General features: G+C 42.8%; 1 protein-coding gene across 2 annotated transcripts in view; it reads left to right on the top strand.

The window, feature by feature from the left end:
- The window catches only part of EFTUD2 (elongation factor Tu GTP binding domain containing 2), a 41117-nt gene that overhangs the window by 5674 nt on the left and 12604 nt on the right, over positions 1-22839 (top strand). For both annotated transcript variants that reach the window (XM_012786774.2, XM_075994625.1), the window contains exons 3-11: positions 9389-9554; positions 10410-10488; positions 12460-12535; positions 13035-13100; positions 13868-13903; positions 15767-15857; positions 16721-16803; positions 18931-19097; positions 21223-21347. In XM_012786774.2, the coding sequence (XP_012642228.1) occupies positions 9389-9554; positions 10410-10488; positions 12460-12535; positions 13035-13100; positions 13868-13903; positions 15767-15857; positions 16721-16803; positions 18931-19097; positions 21223-21347 (889 nt within the window). The remainder of the gene's footprint in view (positions 1-9388; positions 9555-10409; positions 10489-12459; positions 12536-13034; positions 13101-13867; positions 13904-15766; positions 15858-16720; positions 16804-18930; positions 19098-21222; positions 21348-22839) is intronic.

Here is a 22839-nt window from a genome sequence, read left to right as displayed (position 1 = left end):
TTCCTTTCATCTCTCTTTTCTTAAAAAAAGCAATGAAGGACTGAATCCTCTGTGTTCTAATAATACCCTGTGTGCCTCTCTAACATAGCCTTTTTTATAAAATGACCTATTGGGGTCTTATACTGCCCCCAAGAAAGCTAGCTACTAAGGTTCCAAAAGGGAGTATATAGTTTCATTAATGAGGTGGCTTTGTAATCTGATTTCTAGTTCATATGGTAGTAGCTGTGCTTCCATTTGCCTGAAGTGTCTTTTTTGTTGTTGTTGTTTTTTTTTTTTTTTTTTTTGAGACAGAGTCTCACTCTGGTTTTTTTTTTTTTGTTTTTTTTGAGACAGAGTCTCACTTTGTTGCCCAGGCTAGAGTGAGTGCTGTGGTATCAGCCTAGCTCACAGCAACCTCAAACTCCTGGGCTCAAGCAATCCTCCTGCCTCAGCCTCCTGAGTAGCTCGGACTACAGGCATGCGCCACCATGCCCGGCTAATTTTTTCTATATATATTAGTTGGCCAATTAATTTCTTTCTATTTATAGTAGAGACGGGGTCTCGCTCTTGTTCAAGTTGGTTTCTAACTCCTGAGCTCAAATGATCCACCCGCCTTGGCCTCCCAGAGAGCTAGGATTACAGGCGTGAGCCACCGCGCCAGGCCCAGAGTCTCACTCTATTGCCCCAGCTAGAGTGCCATGGTGTGGTGTCAGCCTGGCTCACAGCAACCTCAAACTCCTGGGCTCAAGCAATCCTCCTGCCTCAGCCTCCTGAGTAGCTGGGACTACAGGCATGTGCCACCATGCCCAGCTAATTTTTTCTATTTTTGGTAGAGATGGGGTCTCACTCTTGCTCAGGCTGGTCTCGAACTCCTGAGCTCAAATGATCTGCCTGCCTTGGCCTCCCACAGAGTACAGGGATTAGAGACGTGAGCCACTGCGCCTGGCCCTGAAGTGTCTTTGGAAAATCATGAATAATTCCAACTTAGAAAAGATATTTATTCCAGGTACAGCTGCACTCAGCTTCCTCACAAGTTTTTTACTTTTGGAGACAGAGTCTCACTCTTATAGTCTGGGCTAGGTTGCAATGGCATCTTAGCTCACTGCAACCTCAAACTCCTGGGCTCAAGCTATCCTCCTGCCTCAGCCTCCCAAGTGGCTGGGATGACAGGTGTGCACCAATGTGCCTGGCTAATTTTTTCTATTGTTAGTGGAGTGGATCTCACTCTTGCTTAGGCCAGTCTCAAACTCCTGAGCTCAAGCAGTCCTTCTGCCTCAACCTCCCAGAGTGCTAGGATTATAGGCGTGAGCCATCACGCCCGGCCATAAGTTCAAGTTTTTATTTTTTTTTTGTTGTTTTTTTTTGGGGGGGGTTGTTGTTGTTTTGGCCCATTCATGTACTTGTATCAAGTTTTTAAAGATGTGTAAAAACAATAGAAAAGGAAGGTACAGATCTGGTGACTCCCCTTCAGGAGGGCTAGGAAAGGTGAAGTCCAGAATGATCGGAGATTTGCAAAAGGCATGAAAGATGGCTTTTATGTTTTAGCATTGTTCAGAATAAGATGAACAAGAAGCAGATAGTCCCACTGCTTAGCAATGGATTAGTCCGTGTATTAATGATACTTAGCGATGGAGGTGTGATATTAATGGGACAGCTGGAAAGCAGAACAAAAATCTTGGCTGCCATCTATCTTTTCCATTGGAGGAAACATCCTTCATACTAGAAAAAATAGAATAAACACTGGAAAAATAAAATTGAAGCCATATAAGTAGAGTGAAAGAGCATCCTGCAGCTTTAGATGTGTTTAAGCCTCCAGGCCCAGATGAATTATGCCCTGGCTCAGGTGGGGCCCTTGCAAAGGGAAACTGAGAGCCACTGTAGTCACCTTTAAGAAAATGTGGGGAGTGGCCATAGTGCTACTGAGGAAATCAGGCAACTTGTCCCAATTTTCAAAGATGGAGATAAGGCACTATATTTCAGAAATCACAAATTAATAAGTGCTAATAATATGCATCCATGGTAAAATTATGGAAGGAATTTTAAAACAAGTGACTGTTGAACACTTTAGGAAGCTAGTATGAGTTTTATAAAAATAATTTTCTCTTGGTAGGATTATTGGGTTGAGATACACCTCAAGGTCTATGGCCATACCACCCTGAACGTGACTGATCTTGTCTGATCTTGGAAGCTAAGCAGGCTTGGGCCTGGTTAGTACTTGGATGGGAGATACAGCTCAGGGGTATGCTGTGGACATGAATGATATATCTTGATTTGGGCATGATATTTTTTATTGATCTCTTATAAACCACTTTTTAAAACAATATTGTTTTAAAGAGGTATTTTTTAATTGTATAAGTAATTCACAAGTACATTGGCCTTCAAACTATATGGATAGAAAAGTCTTCTTTCATCCTCGTCTGTTTCACTCCCTTTCCCAGTTAACCTCTAACTCATGATGTCCTTGTGAAAATAACATGGCCTGAGTCATAATACAATTAGGGTAGGTCACAGCTGATTGAATAGTGGGGCCCACAGAGTGTTGATTAATGGGTCACCACCAGAGCTCTTGTGATGTGACGTGACGTGCCCTTGGTATCTGTGCTTCATCCTGAAAAGGTTCTTTTCTATCTTTTTGTCAATGACTTGAGTAAAGATAGAGAACAGAGACTTATAAAATGTACATATGACATAAAGCTTATATATTGGATAGCAGAATCTAAATTCAAAGTGATCCTAACAAATCTGAATTCTGGACTACAAACTCAATAATTCATTCTTTCATTAAGTATTTATAGGCCAGGTGTGGCGGCTTATACCCACCAGTGTAATCCTAGCACTATGGGAGGCCAAGGTGAGAGGATCATTTGAGGCCTGGAGTTCCAGACCAGCCTGGGCAACATAGCAAGACCTCATCTCTACAAAAAAAACAAGAAATATTAGCCAGGTGTGGTGGTGAACACCTGTAGTCCCACCTACTTGGGAGGCTGAGGCAGGACGATCACTTGAGCCCAGAAGTTTGAGGCTGCAGTGAGCTATGATGACACCACTACACTCTAGCCCGGGCAACAGAATGAGACCCTGTTTCAAAAAAAAAAAAAAAAAGAAAGAGAGGGGGAAAGAAAGAAAGAAATATTGATAGAGCACATAGGCAGGGAATTATGATACAGAGAGAGCTGAGGCTCAGCCCCTGCCTTCCAGGAACCTACCACTTATCAAGGGAAATGAAGTACAGGTATTTATAATATGAAGCAGGGAAGGACAAGTACCATTTAAGCGATATTAGCTTAGTGTTATAGTAATAGTATGTAAGGAGGAATCATTCCTGGCTAGGATGACCAAGAAAGTCTCTGAGGAAGTGACATTCGAAGTGGACCCGAAGAATTGATGGGCATCTGTAGAGGTAGAAAGTGGAATGATTAGTGGTTGGGAGGTAATAGCTAAAGGGTACACAGTTTCTTTTTGGAGTGATGAAATGGTTTTTAACCATTAAATTGTACACTTTAAATGGGTGAATTGTATGGAATGTGAATTATATCTCAATAAAGCCGTTAGCAAAATAATAACAGCAACAAAAAAAAGAATGGTGGGCGGGGCGTGGTGGCTCACGCCTGTAATCCTAGCACTTTGGGAGGCCGAGGCGGGCGGATTGCTCAAGGTCAGGAGTTCGAAACCAGCCTGAGCGAGACCCCGTCTCTACCAAAAATAGAAATAAATTAATTGACCAACTAAAAATATATATACAAAAAAAAAAAAATTAGCCGGGCATGGTGGTGCATGCCTGTAGTCCCAGCTACTCGGGAGGCTGAGGCAGTAGGATCACTGAGCCCCAGAGATTGAGGTTGCTGTGAGCCAGGCTGACGCCACGGCACTCACTCTAGCCTGGGCAACAAAGTGAGACTCTGTCTCAAAAAAAAAAAAAAAAAAGAATGGTGAGGTGGTGTGTGAACGTTTTCACCTCATTACAGACAGTTGAGTTAATCATACTCTTTAGTTCATGCTGCTTAGTATCATTGATGTGCAAGGCTCTGGTCTTGTTTAATTAATTTTTTCCCCATTTATCTCATTCCCATACCTGCCACCATAGTAATCTTTCTTATTTGTGTATGTTTCTTTTTGTTTGTATGAGTTAAAAAATACGTGTAGTTGCATTGTGGGTATGTATTTTAAATTTAAGTCAATGGAATATTATCTGCATCATTTTGTTCTTTTCCCACTCAGTGTTGTGATGAGTGGTGCATCTTAGGGGTCCATCCCTGTTGCTGTGTATATGTCTAGCCTGTGGCATCTGACTGCTGCTCAGTTCTTCAAAGTGGCATCCCTCTCTTAGTGCTGGATACCCGGGTTACCGGCCCCCAGCCTTCCCTTGCCACAAATAATACTGTGATGAAATTTCTCAGATGGGTTCCTTGATGGACCATGTGAAAATTTCTTTGGGTTGTATTCCTAAGAGCAGAGTTGCTGATTTGGGGAGTGTGTGTGTGTGTGTGTGTGTGTGTGTGTGTGTGCGTGTGCGCGTGTGTGCGCGCGCGCACATACTTACTGCGTTTATACTGAGTTGATATATTTATACTAAGTACTTTTAGATTGCTCTTCAGAATGAATGCACTAGTCTATCCTCCTTCCAACAGAATGAAGATTCTGTATCTTAGTCCACATGAGATACATAGATTTATTTTTAAATGCTTTATTGTGGTATATGAGAGTTAAGAGATGCATAGGATTTTGATATTGAAGACAGGAAAGAAAGATGTCCATTCTACAGAGAAGGGATGCAGTGAGCAAGGGCCCAGAGGTCGTATGTCAAGCGGGAATGATTTGTCCTCCAGATTGCTAAAGCACAGCCCCTGGAGGACAGCTGTGGGTGTGAAGCAGAGGCAGTGGGGCCACACAGTAAAGGGGCTTGAGTGGAGAGCTGAGAGTAAAGGCTGACATGGTCAAAACAAAATGCTGGGACCTTCAGGAGCCGGAATGTACAGAGGAACGCTGGTTATTTACACACAAAAGGCAATGATAAAAGGATGCTTATTTAGTTTTGTTTTAGACTTGTTGAGTTTGTGCTACTGTCAGGATGCTCAGGTAGAGGTAATTATAGGCAGTCAGAAATTATTACATAAAATCCCGCAATTATTAATGGATTCATAATGTATTCAGCAGTATGGGACAGAGAAAACTGGCTTGATAGCTATTTTGGAGCCACCATTAGGAGGATATATAACTGCCAAAAGAGCTGGTGTAATCTTAGGTCACTTTACAAGAAGTAGAGTGTAAAGATGGTAGGAGTTAGCCAGTCTCACCACTGGAGGGGTTTTGTTCTTTTTAAGGAAGAGGTTGGCATGCTGGAATTTGCATAAAGGAAAACAAGCACCCATCACTAACTACATCTACCCACCTGCCTGCATCTGTACCTTATAGGATGCCTTCACTTCTGTTCTTACGGATGATTTGTTAATGTTTCTGTTTACTAGAAATGAGATCCCACATCTTCTCACCACTCAAGACCTTTACCCAACAATTCTCCCCTTACTCTCCTGCATCGTCAGCTTTCCCTGTCTGCTGGGTGAACCCCATCAGCTCCCAGACATGCTATTATTTCATCTTAACCCCTCTCTTGACCACACCCCCTTTCAGTTACCTCTCTTTTTCCCTGCTTCCCAGTACAGCACATCTCCTAAGAGTTATTGATACTCACTGTCTCCAAATCCTCTCTTCCTATTTTCTCTCAAACTCACTTCCATCCTTTTGCCTCTCCCACTCCACACAGCCTTTTCTTATCAAGATCACCAGGGGCCACTGCCCCACCAAATCAAAGGTTGGTTCCCAGCTATCATCTTACTTGCGCTGCCTGCGGCATCTGACCCAACTGAGCATTCCTTCCTCTTTAAAAAACTCTTTCCTCAGCTTTCGGAGAACCCCCTGGCTTTCCTCCCCACTAGCCATCCCTTCTCAGCCTTTGTTGCTGGTTCCTCCTTTACTCCCTGACCTCTAGATGTCCACAGGCCCCAGGGATCCACTCCTTATATCTCTTCTCTATCTACACTTACTCTCCTGGTGAGCTCATCCAGTCCATCAAATAACTTCTGTTCATGAGGATGCTCAGATTCGTATCTCCAACCTAGACCTTTCTTTCCAACCTCAGGTTTGTATGTCCAAGTTCCTGCATGGCATCTCTAGTTGATGTCTAATAGGAAATTTCAAACTTAACTAAAACCTAACTACTGAGCTTCTCCCTGCCACCACCTACTCTTATAGTCTTCCTCGTTCCCTGTCTCAGTGAAGACAGTGCCATTCTCCAGGTGCTCAGGTCACACACATTGTCTCTTCTCTTTCTTACACCTTCTTTCAATTCATTAGAAAACATTTTTCATTCCACCTTCAAATATTTCCAGAATTCAGCCTTTCCTCACTACCTTCACAGAACCTACTCTAGTCCAAGCCACCACAACTGTCTTCTCTTTGCTGAATTACTAGCCTCCTAACTAATCTCCTTCCTTTCAGTATATTCTCATCACAGGACTGAGAGTGGTTCTTATAAAACAGAAGTCTGATCATATCACTCCTCTCCTCAAAACACCTGGTGTAGGCGTTTCTTGAGAGCTTATTTGGAGGTTCTAGCAGAGGAGCACAGCTACTCATATACCCTTGACTGAAAAACGGTCCTCCTCTATCGGGGAAGGTCATCCTCTTCGACTGAGCCTGCAGCTTCAGAAGGGCACACAAGGAGCAGTTAGGGAGAAAGGGCACACCTGCCTAGCCAGCTAGATCAGCCAAATCAACTCTGGCGATCAATGCGGTGATAGATATTGCAGCCAGATCCCGCTCACATCCAAGGTTTCTTAACTTTATCACCATTAACATTTGGGACCAGTTAATTCTCTTTGTTGGAGATTCTGTGCATTGTAGGATGTTTAGCAGCATCCCTGGCTTCTACCTACTGGATGCTAATGATGGTAATGGCACAACTCCCCTGCTAAGTTGTGGCAACCAAAACTGTCTGCAGGCATTGTCACATGTTTCCTGGGGGGCAAAATCATCCCTGGTTGAGAACCACTGCCTAGAGTAAAAGTAAAGTCAGAGGCAGGGCACAGTGGCTCACGCCTGTAATCCTAGCACTCTGAGAGTCTGAGGCGGGAGGATTGCTTGAGGTCAGTAGTTCGAGACCAGCCTAAGCAAGAGTGAGACCCCATCTCTACAAAAAAAAAAATAGAAAAATTAGCTGGATGTGGTGACATGCACCAGTAGTCCCAGGAGCTTGAGAAGCTGAGGCCAGTGGATCACTTAAGCCCAGGAGTTTGAGGTCACAGTGAGCTTTGAGGATACCACTGTACTCTAGCCCAGGCAACAGAGCGAGACTCTGTCTCAAAAATAAAAAGAAAAGTAGGCTGGGCACGTCACGCCTGTAATCCTAGCTCTCTGGGAGGTCGAGGCGGATTGCTCAAGGTCAGGAGTTCGAAACCAGCCTGAGCAAGAGTGAGACCCTGTCTCTACTATAAATAGAAAGAAATTAATTGGCCAACTAATATATATATAGAGAGAGAAAAAATTAGCCGGACATGGTGGCGCATGCCTGTAGTCCCAGCTACTCAGGAGGCTGAGGCAGTAGGATTGCTTGAGCCCAGGAGTTTGAGGTTGCTGTGAGCTATGCTGACGCCACAGCACTCACTCTAGCCTGGGCAACAAAGTGAGACTCTGTCTCAAAAAAAGTAAAGTCAGATGACTTAGCATGATCCAGAAGATCGTGTGCATTTACCTCCCATGTGATCTCAGCTTACTGTTCTCCCCATCATTTACTCCATTCTCACCATGTTGGTCTCCTTGCTAATTCCTCAAAGTGGCATGCTAATCCTCAAAGTTGCCACATGTCCTTGGCTCTGGGCCTTTGCATTCGCTGTGTTAGCCAACTAGAATGCTCTTTCCCAGGTACTTGTAGCGCTTCCTCTCTTCCTTCAGATTGTTACTTAAACGTCATTACCTCTTTTGTTTCATTGTTGTATTACCAACACCTAGTACAGTGCCTGGCACATAGTGCCATTTTCATCATCCCAGAAAGAAGCCCCCCACCCATGAACCATTGCCCTCCCCACTGACCCTCACCTCCACCCTCCCACCCCCACCCTAGGCAGTCTGCTTTTCTGGACATTGTCTTTTCTGGACATTATCATATAAATGGAATCATATAATAAGCAGCCTTTCGTGACTGATTTTTGTCACTTAGCATCATGTTTTCAAGGTTCATCTGTGTTGTAGCATGTGTATACATACAGCATGTATACGTACCGTGTTTCCCTGAAAATAAGACAGGGTCTTATATTTGTTTTTCCTCAAGAAGATACCCTAGGGCTTACTTTCAGGGCATGTGTTTTAAGTACAGTACAACAATCTACATTTATTCAAATATAGTTAGGTTGTCTTCTTCTAGAACATCATCATAACTCTCCAAACCCCGAATTTCATCCTGAATTTCTTGCGACTCTATTTCCTTTAGAACCATTGGCCCCAATCTCTCATGTCGAGCAATAGAGCTCTCATGGGGCAGATGAGAAGGGCTGCTTGTCTTCTTTACCGCTCCACAATGAAATGCACAGGTTGTGCAGATGCGCTGTGTAGCCACGCCCATCACTAGGTCTTATTTTCGGGGTAGGGGTTATATTGCCAAATGCTTAGAAATCCTACTAGGGCTTATTTTATGGGTAAGTCTTATTCTCGGGGGAACATGGTATATTACATTTCTTGTCATTGCCAGATAATATTCTGTTATATGGATGCACCGCATTTCATTTATCCATTCATCAGTTGATCAACGTTTGGGTTGTTTCCACTTTTTGACTATCCTGAATAATGCTGCTAATAACATTCACGTACATTTTTGTGTGGCTTTTAAGTTTTTGTTTGTCTTGGGTATATACTTAGGAATAGACTTGATGGGTCATGTGTAACTCTGTGTTTAACATTTTGAGGAACTACCAAACTGTCCTCCAAAGCAGCTGCACCATTTTCCCACCAGCAGTGTATAAAGTTCCAGTTTCTCCACATCCTCACCAACACCTGGTATTATCTGTCACATAAAAATGTGAACTTTTTCACAGTTTCTACCTCAGGTTCCTGCTTTTTGCCCTTGGAGAAAGTTGTTGTTTTCTTCCTCTAATGGGTGCGATGAGCCATTTGTTTTCTCCAGTCTCAATCCACTTGTAACCAGTGATCACATCCAGGAAGGGGCAAGTTTGAGTCAGGAGAGCTGTCTGTAGCCTTGGTTTACAGTCGTCTCTTTGTGAAGGATCTCACCCCACTGGCATAGAACTCAAAATAAGGAACAGTCTAGCACATGAAGTCAGTGCTCTTACTCATGAAAGGTAGTCAGTCATCGAGCAGAAGTGTGTGCCTCTTCCATCCTGCTTTCCTCTCTTGCTTGCAGATGGACGATGATGATGATGATGATGACATAGGTGATCATGATGATGATCACCCTGGGATGGAAGTGGTGCTGCATGAGGACAAGAAGTACTACCCAACAGCCGAGGAGGTGTACGGTCCTGAGGTGGAGACCATAGTTCAGGAAGAAGACACGCAGCCTCTCACAGGTAAGTCATGATGAGCTAAGTTGTGATAGGTGAAGTTGAAACCTGAAAACTTTATCTCATAGCCATCAGCAGATGTTAAAAGTCCAGTGAAGCCAGGCGCAGTGATACACACCTGTAGTCCCAGCTACTTGGGAGACTGAGGGCAGAAGGATCGCTTGAACCCAGGAGTTTGAGGTTATAGTGAGCTACAGCCAAGCCATTGCCCTCCAGTCTAGGCGACAGAGTGAGACCCTGTCTCTAAAAAAAAAAAAAAAAAAAAAAAACCACCCAGAAGTTTAGTGAATGAATTGATCAGTTTTTCTTTACTATTTTCAGGTACTGTTTCTAGGTTGTGATTCAGTTAATCCTGTTTTGATATTCCATAAAGCTCCTATTACTAAACAAATAAGTTATTTGTTTATCTGTTTAGGTACATGAAGACTGTTAGTAAGTTTTCCCTTTGGTCTGATAGGTTTTTCGGTCCAAATAATTCCAGCTCTTTTAACCAGTCCTCACAATGCTTATTGTCTGTTTCTTAATAGTTTTCATTGATCTTCTAGAAAGTAATTGCATCTTACAAATGCAAGGAGAGATTTTGAACTGACATTAATCTCAACCTATATCCATTCTCCTTGCCTTCCCCCAACCCTTCCACAAAATGAAGTTCAAATGCCTCAGTCCACAAGTCAAGATCCTTTACTCTCTCATACCAAATAGTATTTCTGGAACTTTCTCAACATGAGTGATCCTTAAGAATCAAATAAATTGATGGCATACATCATACATTCTGAAAGCTCAGTCTAATGGAATAGGGCTCTGTATTTTCATGTTTTATACCTACCTACACATCACTTCCTTTTTTTTTTTTTTTCCTAGAACCCATTATTAAGCCAGTGAAAACGAAGAAATTCACTCTGATGGAGCAGACATTACCTGTCACAGTATATGAAATGGAGTAAGTTATAAGGTTTCTCAGCTTCTCTGCAGAGGTAGTGTGGTTCATATTTCTGTGGAGGTAGGAGGTAGTTTGTAGTTGAAGTAGCCAGTGGATTGTGGCAGCAAAAATCTCTCAACAATTCCCCTTCATCTTATATGGCTGCTGGGATATTTAGGCTCTGTTAACTTTTCTCTTGGTGCTCATCTATGTCTTAGCTGTTTCCTCTTCTTCCAGACCCTTAGTTTGGTATTAGAAGCCAGCCTTTGAGAACTGGGTATTTATCAGTGTTGGGTCCACCAGAGTCTCTTTTGACTTGGGAAGACAGCTGAGTACCTTTAGGACCGTATCAACTCTTTATTTTGAAAAGGAGAGCACAAGTAGGTAGATAGATACATGTATAGGATCATTTAGGCTCTTCATACTACAAGCTGTTTTTGGAAACATTTTTACTGGCGAAATGCACTTGTGAGGCCCTCATGTATTGAAGTGCTTGTAACTGGTGATTAGATAATGAAACATTTTTGTTTCTAAAACATATTGACCTCTTGTATGTCCAAAAGAGCAGGGTCCCTTCTGAAATGATCAGCTCATTTGCCATCATTCAGACATTTTTTAAACAATTTTTCAGTTGTCTATAGAATTTGCTTCATATTCCTTTGCATTCTCAATGGTGACTTTTGAAATCTACAATCTTTGAGAGTGGACTTGATTTTTGTGAAGAGTCCAAGCTATCCAAGGGCTGCATGCCATAAGTAATGTGGCTGATGAGCGAGAAGGACAGTGCTGATTTTGATCAAGATAGAAGTCCTAAGACTCAACGCAGTTAACAAGATGGGGGTTTTGTCTTGTCTTGTCTTCTCTTTTCTTCTCTTCTCCCCCTCTCCCCCGCCCCCTCCTCTTCCCCTTCTCCCTCTACCCCACTCCCCCTCTCTCCCTCCCCCTCTCCCCCTCTCCTTCTTCCTTTTCCTCTCCCTCTCCCTCTGTCAGCCCAGGTAGAGTGCAGTGGCATCATCATAGCTCACTGCAACCTCAAATTCTTGGGCTCAGTCCATCCTTCTTCTTCAGCCTCTCGAGTACTTGTGACTACAGGCATGCACCACCACACACGCCTGGCTAATTTTTGTATTTTTAGTAAAGATGGGGGTCTTGTTCTTGCTCAGGCTGGTATCGAACTCCTGAGCTTAAGTAATCCTCCCACCTCAGCCTCCCAGAGTGCTAGGATTACAGGCATGAGCCACTGGGCCTAGCCAAGATGGGGTTTTCTTGAATGCCTTCAACAACAACAATTTCAATAGAAGCTCCCAAAGTGATTTTAAACCCCTTTGGCATCAATGGCATATAATTACAGCCTGAAGATTTTTTTTCCTTTTTTTGAGACAGAGTCTCACTTTGTTGCCTGGACTAGAGTGCCGTGGCGTCAGCCTAGCTCACAGCAACCTCAAACTCCTGGGCTCAAGTGATCCCTCCTGCCTCAGCATCCCAAGTAGCTGGGACTACAGGCATGTGCCACCATGCCCAACTAATTTTTTTCTATATTTTTAGTTGGCCAATTAACTTCTTTCTATTTTTTTAGTAGAGACGGGGTCTTGGGGGTCTCACTCTTGCTCAGGCTGGTTTCGAACTCCTGACCTTGAGCGATCCTCCCACCTTGGCCTCCCAGAGTGCAGGGATTACACAGCCTGAAGATTTTTAAAGGGACAGTACTCATGTGTATGTGTTAGTTTACATATTATGTTTTTTCTTCTTTCTTTTTTACTCCCATGATATTTCATTCACATGGTCATGTTACCTCTTGGGTAAGTCTGTTACATTCCCAAAGCCACAGACATGTCTGTGTCTGTGTAGACACAGACATTCATGTCTGCCTCTGAGCATTCTCCAGTTGGTCTGAAAGTTGTTCCTGGCTGAAAATACCCAAAATGCTTTTGAACCACTCCCATTTGAAAGCTTTTGTCAAAGTCACTTTTCTCTTTCCTTTTCTCCTTTCAGTTTCTTGGCGGATCTGATGGATAACTCAGAACTCATCAGAAATGTTACCCTTTGTGGCCATCTCCACCATGGCAAGGTGAGAGAACTTTCAGATATTTGGAACAGGAGTTCCCTTTGTTCCTGCTCATGTCTTGGGCCCTCAAGCGTCACAGAGGTTGAGGTTTGAGGTCATAAGGCTAGACTTCCTGACTCGAGGTGGGAGGGAGCCTCCATGCCTACTATAAAACTGTGCTGTGAAATTCTGGCTTTTTCTGAGCAGCATGTGGAGCCTGTTTCTAAAGCCACTTGTATGCCTGAGCCCTGTGTCTACATCTGGACAGAGGAAGGGAAATTGAGCCTCACTCTGATTTTTATAAGTTTTCATTTCCTGGTGGATGCTTGTCCAAGAAAGATTTCATCTTTCATTTGAAAATAATCCTGTGGCTTCAGCGTTAATACTTTGCTGTCCCATCATCCTCTTTGCTCTCCTTTTCCTCTCCTTATTCCTAAAGTACATGGTGCATTGGGAGCTGGGGGATGGGCACAGGACATTTTCCTCTGTGGCTGACAGGTCTTAACTGTCTCTTCCCTTTCAGACATGTTTTGTAGACTGTTTAATCGAGCAGACTCACCCAGAAATCAGAAAGCGTTATGACCAAGATGTGAGTAGAACTTCTGCTGAGGGTTTAGGAGGAACCATTCTTAATATGTAGGGATGTCTCCTTCCCCTTCCTTCACCATTCCCACTCTCTTTATAAATAATGACGCCTACAGAGTGAGGCTTTATGATTGTAATCTCTATTAATAGGCTGTAGGAAAATAATTTCAACTTTCTCAGAAGCATAGAGAATATTAACCTGCAGTATTTTTGGATGATCTGTTTTGTACTTGGGAATCCCTTCTCTGTTATGAAATATCCTGACTTTTATTTTATATTCTTTCCCATCATAGTATTAATAGCCTGCTCTATAAATATAATACAATTGTACCTTGTTTTCACAGTAAATTTAAATGTCCTTGAATGAGGCCAACTGTGGCTGTAAGTCTCAGTGCAATAAATGTTCAGTCTCTGCCAGATTGACTGTTTAGACATGTTGGCATGAAGGCTGGCACATGTCTTCTTTTACCACTCCAAGAATTTGGTGCATTTGATAGAATTTAGCTCTCCAGCTCTATCTGGTCTTCATTGACCTGCCCCTGCCTTGCCCTCTCCCCCCAAAACCCCAAAACCTCTACACATCCAGAAGCATTTCCAGCTGGGAGTGTCTCATTGTCTGCAATTGCTTTGGGGACACCCTGTTGTCTTTAATCTGTTCTCCTCCTTAGACAGAAACCCTTGAGCTGGGAGGTGGTGAGGGAAAGTGATTGGTATTTCATTCATGGGAGAAGAGTCTGAATTCAGGTGGTCATGACAGTTAATCTTTTTCAGCTGTGCTATACTGACATCCTCTTCACAGAGCAAGAGGTAAGTGTGCCTTGGGAAATCAGATTGTTGCCCATACCAGACCCACCAGTAATAGTTTTGCAGGGAACTCAGGGAAGCCTCTATGATAGCACTTTGGTCCATCCCCACCCCTCTGTACCCCACTGCCCCACATGCTTTATCTCCCAGCTTCTCCCAGTCATCCCAGGATTGTAACTCCAAAGAGAACTAGGTAAGCAAGATGTAGGAGGAGGGGGCCCTCCTGTCCTTGACTGGATTTAATTTGGACAAATCAGGCAAATATTAAGAGGTGATGTCTACATTTATGCTATAAGTGATGCAGAAGCTCAATGTGGTTTTTATTTTTTATTTTTTATTTTTTTTAGGCCCATTCATGTACTTGTATCAATGTGGTTTTTAAAATGACATCCTTAAAATCTATAAGGTGACTCCATCCATATGATGATCTCTTTCTAAGAGTAGCTTCTCTTTGAGAATGAGTTTGTGTGTCTTTGTGCTTCTCTTTGTCTTTCGCTGTGGAACTTTATCTCTTCCTTCTGACCCCTGTCTTTCCCTTCTCTTCTTTAGTTCTTTTTCTTTTTCTTTTTGACACAGGATCTAGCTCTGTTGCCCAGCCTAGAGTGCAATGACATCATCATAGCTCACTGCAACCTCCAACTCTCAAACTCCTGGGCTCAAGCGATCCTCCTGCCTCAGCCTCCCAAGTAGCTGGGACCACAGGCACACCACCACCACACCCACTAATTTTCTGTTTATCTATAGAGATGGAGTCTGTCTACATTGTTCAGGCTGGTCTCAAACTCCTGGCCTCCAGTAGTCCTCCTGCCTTGGCCTCCCAAAGTGCTAGAATTATAAGCATGAGCCACCACACCTAGCCTGTCTTCTTTATTTCTGTCCTTTTTTCCTAAATGACCACATGAAAGACTCAAGTACATAAGTTTGGTCAACTGGAGGACCTTGGAACAGTGCTGGCATGTGATAGGCAATCAATGAATGCTAGCTAATATATTTCTATATTTGGAGTTTTTTATGTGTTTTGTTTTTGTGGGTTTTTTTTATTTGAGACAGGGTCTTATTCTATCACCCAGGCTAGAGTGTGGTAACTTGATCATAGCTCACTACTCCCAAACTGTTTGGAGTTTTTAAAATATTTATTTCCTATTATAGCTTTTATAATATTTCTTTAAAATAAAAAAAAATAAAATGTTTGTTTTTACTTTTAAGATGCTCAGCTTTTTTGTTTCCAACGTGTGAGGAGGATAAGATTCTAGGACCCTGGATTCCCTGTTAAAGTTTAATACTGTTTTGCTTGCTTGTTCATTTTAATTTTTTTACATTTGAACCAACCCCATCCAAAAATGCTGTCTGGCACCAAGATATTTCATCTTCAAGGTCATGTTGGTTGAGGCCTAGATAAAAACCCAAGGCCGGGCGCGGTGGCTCACGCCTGTAATCCTAGCACTTTGGGAGGCCGAGGCGGGCGGATTGCTCAAGGTCAGGAGTTCAAAACCAGCCTGAGCGAGACCCCGTCTCTACCAAAAATAGAAAGAAATTAATTGACCAACTAAAAAAAATATATATATATATATATATACAAAAAATTAGCTGGGCATGGTGGTGCATGCCTGTAGTCCCAGCTACTCGGGAGGCTGAGGCAGAAGGATCGCTGAGCCCCGGAGATTGAGGTTGCTGTGAGCCAGGCTGACGCCACGGCACTCACTCTAGCCTGGGCAACAAAGTGAGACTCTGTCTCAAAAAAAAAAAAAAAACCACTACAAGAAGAGACATTAGTGTAATTTACTAGCAACTGGCAAGCCCCAAGAGCAGAATGAACCCCTCTTGCATAAGAACAAGTCTTGACCACTATCTCTTTGTGCCTTTCAGAGAGGTGTTGGCATCAAAAGCACTCCCGTGACGGTAGTCTTACCAGATACCAAAGGAAAATCTTACCTATTCAATATCATGGACACCCCAGGTAGGACATTCTTTGACTTTTTACTGTCAGAACCTTGTCCCATTGGGTATTTATGCTCCTGCTTTCCAGAGCAGAAACAATCAGACATCTTTGTTTTTACATTTTCTTCACCTTCACTGAGACAGTTTTCATTTTTAACTCTCTCTTTTGGTTAATTAGCAAGCAGCCATGCTCCAGGCCTCGAATTTACTTTTTTTTACTCTCCTCTAGAATATTTAAATTTTAGGGAATCCTAATTCATTTATTCATTTCCCACCTGCGTTGGGCCACATACTAGCTGCTGGGGAGATAAAGATGAGTCAGACTTGGTCCCTAGCCTCGGCACGCTCAGGCCTTTGAATGAGGCTCATGGACATGGAGATTACTGTGGGGGCAGCACCTCTTGTCCTGTGGATGACTCTTTTATGGAAAGGACCAACTTGGGATAGAGTTTTTAAAAACTCTGGAAAATTTGAGATTTGGGCTGATTTGCCTTCATGCACTATCAGATGTCTGGTGCCTGATACCTCTCAGCCCCTGTCCCCCAACTTCCTTGGGCAGCCTTTGCCCCTTCTTCTGTCCCCAGCTTGTCTTATGTCCCATAGAACTCTACTCACTGCTGATTAGACTAAGTGGTGTGTGAGTGTGAACTCATTATGCCCTCCTGGGTAAAACACTTCCATCTTTTTATGCATGGAGGTCTCCTGTATACAAGTGTAATCCAAGGATGTGACTCTACTGAGGGGAATTTATTATACTGCAGGGTGCTGTCGGGGGGAGGGGATATTTGGGTACAAGCTTTGCAGTGCCCCTCTGATCACCCTACAAGTTAGTTATGCCTCATCCTGCGCTAAATGGGAACTTACTTTGTATCTACTTTTCAGGACATGTGAATTTTTCTGATGAGGTCACAGCTGGCTTGCGCATCTCAGACGGAGTGGTCCTTTTCATTGATGCTGCTGAGGGGGTGAGTCAGACTCAACTCTCTTAGAACATCTTCCGCTATTATGTTTGTCCCCCACCCCGACAGTGCCCAGAGACTGAGATAGCTGAGAGCCAGAGAATGTGAAAGTCTGTGGGGTTAAGGCTCAGAATTGCTATGAAATTAGGGCAATAAATAAAGTTCAAAATTAATTTTCATCATGAGTCCTCTTGCTCCCTGCCCAGTGAAACTCAAAATGATAGGACCCCTTGTCATTCAGGAAACACAAAGATAAAATGACATGTGTAAATAAAAGAGAGGGAGGAGAGTATATTCATATAAATGGGTTTTAAATGTTAATGAGTTTTTCTAAGAGACTGAAGTTAAAAGGGTGTCTAATACTTCTCGCTTGAAAGGTTGAGTTGGCTAACCTCACTCGTGTTGTCATTGGTGAGATGGCCAGCAGAGGGAGCTAGCCAGAATTATCTTTTTTTTTTTTTGATTGATTCTTCATTTTGGAAAAATTTAAAACTTAGCGAAAAGTTGTAACAATAGTACAAGAAACTTGCCCCCATTTGCTTTGTACTTTTCTCTCTGTACACATGTGTGTGTTTTCCCCTTGAACTGTTTGACAGTAAAATATTTCAGAATGCATTTTATAAGAATAAGGACATTCATTTTTTATGACCATAGTACAGTTACCAAAAATTAGGAAATTTAACATTGTAAGTACTATTGTAGAGAGCTTTTTCTACAGACCTTATTCACTCTAATTGTACCAGTAATGTCCTTTACAGAATTTTTCCCCTAATCCAGAGTAATTTAGTTTTCATGACTCTAGTTTTCATTTCTCTTTGAACTGAAGCTGTTCTTAGCCTTCCTGAATCTCTTATGACATTGGCACTTTTGAAGAGTACAGAGCATTTATTTTGTAGAATATCTTTCAATTTGGGTTTGTTTAGTATTTCCTTATGATTAGCTCAGGTTATTTTTGGCAGGAATACTACATAAGTAAAGCTGTGTTCTTACTGGTCCATCACATCAGAAGATACATGCTGTCACCTTATCCCACAGTTTGTGATGTTAACTTTGTTTTTTTTTATTTGTTTGTTTGTTTTTATTATTATTTTAGCATATTTTGGGGGTATAAGTGTTAAGGTTACATATATTGCCCATGCCCTCCTCCCCCTGTGATGTTAACTTTGATTACTTGCTTAAGATGGGTCGGCCAGATTTCTCCAGTGTAAAGTTACCATTTTCCTCTTTGTGATAAATAATTTGTGGGGAGATACTTTGAGTCTATATGTACATTCTATCTTTTTATCTACCAGTTTTAACATCCATTGATGATTCTTGGCTTATTCCTGTGATAATTGCAAATGGCAATTTTTCTATCTCTTATTTTTTCTACATTTATTGGTTGGAATTCTATGGTAAAGAAAAGCTTTCCCTTCTCCCCTATTTGCTTATTTATTATCAGTGTGGACACATGGATATTTATTTTATTCAGTGGGTTATAATCCATTACTATCCTTACATGTTGTGGAGCTTTAGTTATCCCAGATTTGGCTAGCAAGAGCTCCTTCGTCCTTTTGAGATGTCTCATCTTTGCATTTCCTTACTTTTCAAACACAAAATATTCTGTACATATCTTTCCCTGCCCCAATCTTGGAATCAGCCATTTCCTCAAGGAGCTCTGACTTCTGATAGTGAGGACTGGTATTTAGAAACAAAGATCCGAGAATACTCGTTGCTACTAAGGTTCATTGCTTATAGGCCCTTTCACTGAGCCCCTAGGTCATATTTATTCACACATACCTGTAACTACTTTTGCATTTGTATATTAAAAGTCATTTGTTCATCCTAACAACTCTAATCCCATTTCAGCACCACAGGTCCTTCCCAGCCTTCATAGTTCCTTCTCTAGCACTGACAAACCTGACTCCCAGCGTCATCAGTCATGTATTTATTTCTCAGTCCTGCAAAGTGTTCTCTTAAAGTTCCTGCATCTGCCTTCAGACAGGGTGCTCTCTGCTTCCACCCAACAACATCTCCCCTGGTCCGCTTTCCCCCTCAGGCTTCATATTTTAAAATACTGTCCTCTTTGGCTCTGCTCTGGACTTTCTGCATTCTTTGTTCTTATCACCACCTTCTGAGCCTTGTGTTTCTCAGGTGATGCTGAACACAGAGCGGCTGATCAAGCATGCGGTGCAGGAGAGGCTGGCGGTTACTGTGTGCATCAACAAAATTGACCGGCTGATCCTGGAGCTGAAGCTGCCTCCGACTGATGCTTATTACAAGCTGCGCCACATTGTGGATGAGGTCAATGGATTAATAAGGTGTGAGGCCCCTGGAGTAGATTTCCTGTCCTCAGAGGCTCGGGTTTTTATAAATCTTAATTTTAACCCTGAATACCTCTGGGAGTAACTCTGATTATTTCTTGGCATGTGTTGATAAGCTTGTTGGGCAAAGCTAGAGGAATATTCTGGATCTCTACAGGGATTGACTCCACATTCTTGGCCTCATTAACTTTGTGCTTTAACAACTTGTGCACCTTAACACATCTTCAGTTTAGTATTGTGCCCATACCATGGGTTCTAGAATCAGTCTCATCTTCACCACATACCAACCATGCAAAGTTGGGCAAATTACTTAAGCTCAGTTTCTGGTTCTGTAAAAAAAGAATGATACCTAGGTGACAAAGTGAGACGCTGTCTCTTAAAAAGATAAAATTTTTTAAAAAAGTCTTGTCTGCAGGCTGAAGGGTGTATGGATGACTTCTTGAGGCCCTCACATGGGCCTGGGAGGAGGCCATCCTACTAAAAGAATGCCTCACCAGTTGAGGGTTGGGAATGGTTCTTGTGTGGCTCGAGGCAGAGTTAACTTCAGGAGCCTCCCCAGTTTATAGCAGCCATTCTCAATAGAAATGTCTTTACTCACCTCATCTCTGGAGAATGACTAGAGCCCAACATGACATGAGTCCAAAAAATGAAATGATAAACTTATGTTTTTTAGAAACAAAAAAGGTATGAGATAAGATATGGCTAAATTTTACCTGATGTAACAAAATAGGAAGTCAAGAGGTCATGTTTCAAACCTCTAAATAAGAAAATGGAACATATACTTTGGGAGGCCAAGGCAGGAAGATCACTTAAGACCAGGAGCTTGAGACCAGCCTGGGCAACATAGCAAGACCGTGTCTCTACAAAAAATTATATTAAATTGAAATTGAAAAGAATTAGCCAGTCATAGTGGTATACAACAACTGTAGTCCCAGCTACTCAGAAGGCTGAGGCAGGAGGATCGCTTCATTTAAGCCCAGGAATTTGAGGCTGCAGTGAGCTATGATTGTGCCACCACACTCCAGCCTGCATGATAGAGTGAGACTGTCTCTAAAAAAATAAAAAAGTAAAAGCAACATAAGCATATTATTTAGAATTATGGAGGTGAATATTAAGACAGCTTTAAAAGAGTTGAAAGCAGTTGCCTCTGGGGGAGCATAACTTGGGGATGGGATGAGCTAGAAGACTATCTTTATCAACCAATGTTTTTATTTCTAAATTAGGAAATTCCATAAAATAATGTACTAGTAAAGCTAGGGTTGTGGATTATTTGATCCCTGTTTGCAACTGGTTTTCTTATAAATATTAGTGAACTAGGGGTGCTTGTGGCTTCTGCATGGCTTCTTTTTTTTTTTTTAGACAGAGGCTCACTCTGTCGCCTGGGCTAGAGTGCAGTGGTGTCCTCATAGCTCACTGCAACCTCAGACTCTGGGCTCAGTAATCCTCCTGCCTCAGCCTCCTGAGTAGCTGGGACTACAGGTGTACACCACCACACTCAGCTAATTTTTCTATTTTTTGTTGAGATGGCAGGGGTTCTCTTGCTCAGGCTTGTCTTGAACTCCTGGCCTCAAGTGATCCTCCTGCTTCAGCCTCCGAAATCTGCATGGCTTTTAAGATTCAACGTCTTTAACATGAATTTGTAAAACAAAGCAAACCTCGGCAAAATGGGGAAGAATAGGGCAGTGAGGTGGAGAGCAGAGTTGCTTTTCTTCTTTTTCTCTCTCTGGCTTTTTTCTTTTAAGTGGTGTTCATGTCTGTTTGTATTTGTGAAATTGAGATTTCTGCAGTGTATTTCTGTCTTATCACATTCGATTCATTTCCTGTGTTCCAAGATCTTTGTCTATATCCTCCAGGTTTCCCCTTGTCTGTCTGGTACAGTTAACTTTTCCAAGATTGTGCAGAATGTTCCCGGCTCTGGGAAGTCAACTTGTTACTGGGAATTAGGGAACAGCTCCATCATGTCACTTTCTTGGACCAGGCTGTTGGCAAAACTGAGTGTCTTATGCAAGCCCCTCCGGAGGGCTGGAGAGCGGCTGTGCCACTGAGTTCCTGCCCTCCCCCTTGGCAGTGTGTCAGGGCTGCTGCACAGCCTGGCACTGTGCTCACCACGTCTCTGTTTCAGCATGTATTCCACCGATGAGAACCTGATCCTTTCCCCACTCCTGGGCAACGTCTGCTTCTCCAGCTCCCAGTACAGCATCTGCTTCACACTGGGCTCCTTTGCCAAGATCTACGCTGACACCTTCGGTAAGCACTGGCTGGCGGCCTGTCTCGCCAGCCTCCCCAGGGTCGTGTGTGCCTTTCCGGCTGAATGGCTCCGAACTTGGCTTCGTGTCAGAGTACCCTGCTGGAGGAGCGTTTTATCACCTGTTATCACATTTGGGGCTCTTTTTGGCCTTTAGACCCTTTCTGTGGGCTAAGTGGTTTCTAAACAACAGAAAAATAAGTGACTAGGAGAAAATGGGAGAATAGGGAGCTCATCTTAGGAATAAAAATCTCTCCTGGAGTGAGACAGATTTTGTAAAATAGGAATTATTTGTGCCTGCAAAGCACTTTCAGACCTCCTTCTCCGAGGTGGACTCTCTCACCATTAACACTTCCGGCCGTCTTTCCAGCCGTGTCTGCACACGTAAGTGTGATAGGCCCAACTGAGAACACGTCTTGGGCTTGCAGTCAGCACATACAAGCCTCCGTTGGCATCCCCAGTTGACTGATTTTATGGATTCCTAGAGCCTTCACACCAGATCCCTAGGACCAGCCTCCCAGCCCGCCAGGCTCTCCATCTCTCTGCCTCCCCAGTTACCTCACATTCCAGCAGGAATGGTGTACTGAGAGTTGTGTGCGTGTCAAATGCTGCACTTAGAGGGGAGTCATTGTTACCCCCATTTTTGGAGCTGAGGAGACAGGCTCTGTGAGAGGTCTCACAACCGGCAGGGAGTGGAACGCCAGCATTTCTCTTCTTGCTGGTCAGTTGTCCTGCCGAACCCTTGGTGTGGATCCCTTTGCTGTTGTGGAAAACTGGGCAATTAAAACTCAGTCCTTTTAAAAAAATATTTCATACATGCTCATTGTAGAAAATACAGTAAAATTTAGTCAAGAAGTCAAAATTAACCCATAACTTCCATACCATAACCACTGGTCACATTTGATGATAGTTCCCTCTTTTTCTGTTTATTATATTACATACATGAGATTATGTTATATACATAAACACACAATTGACCCTTAAATAACATGGGGGTTATGGGTGCTGATCTCCCTTCACAGTTGAAAATCCACATAAAACATTTTTGTTTTTGTTTTTTGAGACAAAGTCTTGCTTTGTTGCCAAGGCTAGAGTGAGTGCCGTGGTGTCAGCCTAGCTCACAGCAACCTGAAACTGCTGGGCTCAAGCAATCCTCCTGCCTCAGCCTCCTGAGGTGCTGGGACTACAGGCAAGCGCCACCATGCCCGGCTAATTTTTTTTCTATATACATTAGTTGATCAATTAATTTCTATTTATAGTAGAGATGGGGGTCTCGCTCTTGCTCAGGCTGGTTTCGAACTCCTGACCTCGAGCAATCCACCCGCCTCGGCCTCCCAGAGTGCTAGGATTACAGGTGTGAGCCACCGCGCCTGGCCCACATAAAACTTTAGTCTGTAAAAACTTAACTGCTAATAGCCTACTGTTGACCTGAAGCCCTTACTGATAACATGAATAATTGATTAACACATTTTATATGTATTATAATACTATATT

The sequence above is a fragment of the Microcebus murinus genome, chromosome 18 (genome assembly GCF_040939455.1).
Source record: "Microcebus murinus isolate Inina chromosome 18, M.murinus_Inina_mat1.0, whole genome shotgun sequence".
Taxonomy (NCBI): domain Eukaryota; kingdom Metazoa; phylum Chordata; class Mammalia; order Primates; family Cheirogaleidae; genus Microcebus; species Microcebus murinus.
Note: the sequence above shows the minus strand (reverse complement) of the source record. Positions and strands in the feature narration are given on the sequence as shown.